We start from the raw sequence: 4,313 nt of genomic DNA on the forward strand, positions 1-4,313 counted from the left end.
GAATTAAGTAAATCTGGCATGGGGCCGGACATTTCTGTAAAGTTTAGTGAGTTTTCGCCCTTGGGAAGTATGACTTCCTCGGAGGAAAGAAAGAAAGAATTCCTAGGAATACAATAGTGTCCTGGCAGCTTAGCTGCCAGGACCCTAATAAACTGTTGCACGGTGTTAACATCACGATATAAAATGTTTCAACACTATAGAAGTCGTGAGGACGTAAAGAATATATGAGTTATTTTCTAAGAGGAGACTTTTGACACAAACTTTCATTGACAAAATGTTTCAAACAAGCAAACAAACTTCGTCTTTAACGTCAACTTCGTCATTTCATTTTCTAGATGTTTTAAATCTTTGCTTTTTTTAATAGTTCATTCCCACCATACTCTTTGCTGTTGCTACATACAGACAAAAACATAGTGGGTGATAACTTAAAGACAGAGTCATGATTTTCAAACTGACAGACACGTATCGACCCACCTTAAGTTTAACAGTTTGTGATCCTGATCACAGAAGATGAGGAAACATAATCAGGTGTCCTTTTGTGTCCTGATGCAGACGATGTTTTTAACTCCAGCTGTTAAAATGTTTATTCTTCCTTCACAGGTTTCAGATGTTTAATTAAGCATCAAGATGTTGATGTGAGTTTTTCCTTTCCTTTCCTTTCCTTTCCTCTAGAGTCTGTTCAGTGTCTCTCAGCCTGTGAGTCACATCACTGTGATTATCAGTATGATTATTACGTCTGCCACAGAGGGTCATGTTTTCCCTCTTGGTAACAAGTTCGATCTACCTCACTATCAATCATGTATGTTAGAAATGTATCACGACAGATTTTACATTCTTCACTCATTTATCAAGTGCAGCCATTATTACAGTCGGCCTCACAGCAGGAGGGACGTACACAGTCTGAGGCTCATGTAGATCCACCATGTGACATACATCCCATCATCAGTCCGCAGTGACCAGTATGAGCCCTAAAAACACAGGTGTGATGATGCTTCCTGTTGAGCTGAGCTGCTGTGACATTACTGTGCTGGAACGTTGGTTAATTAGAGCTGATCTTAATTATGTCTCCATCATCTGTGTGTGTCACAGACTTTATTAAAGAAGTGAGACACAGCTCAGTCACAGGTGGCAGCAGAGGTGTAACAGCTCACACTATCGTGATCATAGACTGTAACAATAATGACAGCCCCTGTGCACGCCACTGTGCACATATCGTCTCGTCACATGATCAAACGTTCGACTCAACACTGGTCAACATCAGCATATATATTACCCAGCATTCATCACTGTGTCTGTACATGACCAATAACACTGATGACAATAAGACACTATTCATTTAATTTAATCCTTTTCATTTATTTATAGTTTATATAGAATAAACATGTAATGTTGTTACAGATGCTTCTTTTATTTTTTATTTTTTATTTTTTTAAGGATATTTTTGAGCATTTTGCCTTAAATGGACAGGGAAGCCAAGTGTGAAATGGGAGCAAGAGAGGGGATGTCATGCAGCAAAGGGCCACAGGCTGGACACGAACTTGGGCCGCTGCAGCAACAGCCTTGTACATGGGGTGTCTGCTCTACCCACTAAGCCACCGACGCCCCGTTACAGATGCTTCTGACTATAGGCCCCAGTACAACCACACTGCCTGTACTGTCTGTATCAGGAGTACACAGCCTGCAGCTCAGGGGCCACATGAGGCTCTTCAGCCCTTCTCCATTAAACAACAGTAGCAGAAGAAGAAGAAGAAGAAGAAGGCTCCGGTCCGGCAGGGGGCGATGATGCGCTGCCGTTAAACAGCAGTAGAAGAAGAAGAAGAAAAAGAAGAAGGAAGAAGTCTCCGGTCCATCAGGGGGCGGTGTTGACCTTCCGTTAAACAGGAGTAGTGTTGACCTTCCGTTAAACAGCAGTAGAAGAAGAAGAAGAAAAAGAAGAAGAAGAAGTCTCCGGTCCATCAGGGGGCGGTGTTGACCTTCCGTTAAACAGGAGTAGAAGAAGAAGAAGGCTCCGATCCAGCAGGGGGCGGTGTTGACCTGCCGTTAAACAGCAGTAGAAGAAGAAGAAGAAAAAGAAGAAGGAAGAAGGCTCCGGTCCATCAGGGGGCGGTGTTGACCTTCCGTTAAACAGCAGTAGAAGAAGAAGAAGAAGAAGAAGAAGAAGGAAGAAGGCTCCGGTCCAGCAGGGGGCGGTGTTGACCTTCCGTTAAACAGCAGTAGAAGAAGAAGAAGAAGAAGAAGAAGGCTCCGGTCCGGCAGGGGGCGGTGTTGACCTTCCGTTAAACAGGAGTAGAAGAAGAAGAGCAAAAGCTAGCAGCAGCCAGAGGCTTCTAGAAACAACGTGCACCGGGACAGCGACCGGTAAAGCAGCAGCTCGCGGACTCTCACCGTCACAGAGTGAACCGGCGGACCGAACATGGCGAAGTGGGGAGAAGGAGACCCTCGGTGGATCGTGGAGGAGAGAGCTGACGCTACTAACGTCAACAACTGGCACTGGTGAGTTTTAATGAGGCTAACGGTCCTGATGCTAATGCTAACAGCACACCGTGTGTCCGATCAACACAGTGTCAATGTTTCAGCACAGACACGTCATTAATGTGTATTTATCTTTATTTAAACATGTCTGATGAACAACAACAAAACAACCTCACATCTGATTTTATTATCCTTTTTAATCTGACGTTAAAGATCATCGGCGGAACTCGTCACAGCAGCTCCGTCACAATAAACACACCGATAATCACCACGGTGAGTTTCGTCAGAGATTCATCAAACCGACTTTACGTTAATCTGAAATAAAAAACAAAACAAAAACAACGTAAACTGAGAAACGGTAACGGTAGGTCGGTGTGAGCACAGCTGACCTCTCTGAGTCCGGACCGACAAACTGTGACGTAGAAAACCAAAGTTTGAACGGCTCGTGAGACTTTACTGCGTTAATGTTTAGAATTTATGACATGACAGTTTCATCACGTATCTCAGATTTTTAAATGGGACAGAGCTGGCGTGGTGACGTCACAGTGTGGAGCAGCTGTAGATCTCATTAAACAATGATGTGAACAAACTCAGTGTTTTAACAGACATGAATCATACGTCACAACGTGGGAACATTAGTGTCGTCACAGACATGTTACCATGGAAACAATCAGACTGACACAGAGAGCCTGAAAGTTAAAGAAACTCTGCCGACTGGCGCCATTACAGACCCAATCTCTAACCTGCTGCTACGCTCACACTTCTGACATCACAAACCAAAGAGTGACATCATCACATTCAGCAGAATCTCCTCTCTCTGCTCATGTTGATGATTGGACTCATGGTTCTGACAAAGTATTTTGTACACAGACACACTGTGTAAAGACACAGACACACTGTAAAGACACAGACACACTGTAAAGATACAGACACTGTGCAAAGATACAGACACACTGTGTAAAGACACAGACACACTGTGTAAAGACACAGACACACTGTAAAGACACAGACATACTGTGTAAAGACACAGACACACTGTAAAGACACAGACCCACTGTGTAAAGATACAGACATACTGTGTAAAGACACAGACACACTGTAAAGATACAGACACACTGTGTAAAGACACAGACACACTGTAAAGACACAGACACACTGTGTAAAGATACAGACACACTGTAAAGACACAGACACACTGTAAAGACAGACATACTGTGTAAAAATACAGACACACTGTGAAGATACAGACACGCTGTGTAAAGATACAGACACACTGTGTAAAGACACAGACACACTGTGTAAAGACACAGACACACTGTGTAAAGATACAGACACACTGTGTAAAGACACAGACACACTGTAAAGACAGACATACTGTGTAAAGACACAGACACGCTGTGTAAAGATACAGACACACTGTAAAGACACAGACACACTGTGTAAAGATACAGACATACTGTGTAAAAATACAGACACACTGTGAAGATACAGACACGCTGTGTAAAGATACAGACACACTGTGTAAAGACACAGACACACTGTGTAAAGATACAGACACACTGCGTAAAGACACAGACACACTGCGTAAAGACACAGACATACTGTGTAAAGACCAAGACACACTGTGTAAAGATACAGACACACTGTGTAAAGACCAAGACACACTGTGTAAAGACACAGACATACTGTGTAAAGATACAGACGCACTGTGTAAAGATACAGACATACTGTGTAAAGACCAAGACACACTGTGTAAAGACACAGACATACTGTGTAAAGACCAAGACACACTGTAAAGATACAGACACACTGTGTAAAGATACAGACATACTGTGTAAAGA

The 4,313-nt window shown here is 43.0% G+C and overlaps 1 protein-coding gene across 1 annotated transcript in view; it reads left to right on the top strand.

Annotated features, from left to right (window-relative positions):
- Positions 1–2,277: 2,277 nt before the first annotated feature.
- Positions 2,278–4,313, top strand: part of LOC126401164 (activator of 90 kDa heat shock protein ATPase homolog 1-like) — an 11,052-nt gene continuing 9,016 nt past the window's right edge. Inside the window, exon 1 of the mRNA XM_050062277.1 lies at positions 2,278–2,493. Coding sequence (XP_049918234.1) covers positions 2,414–2,493 — 80 coding nt within the window. The 5' untranslated portion in view covers positions 2,278–2,413. The remainder of the gene's footprint in view (positions 2,494–4,313) is intronic.

This window comes from Epinephelus moara, chromosome 14 (genome assembly GCF_006386435.1).
Source record: "Epinephelus moara isolate mb chromosome 14, YSFRI_EMoa_1.0, whole genome shotgun sequence".
Taxonomy (NCBI): Eukaryota; Metazoa; Chordata; class Actinopteri; order Perciformes; family Serranidae; genus Epinephelus; species Epinephelus moara.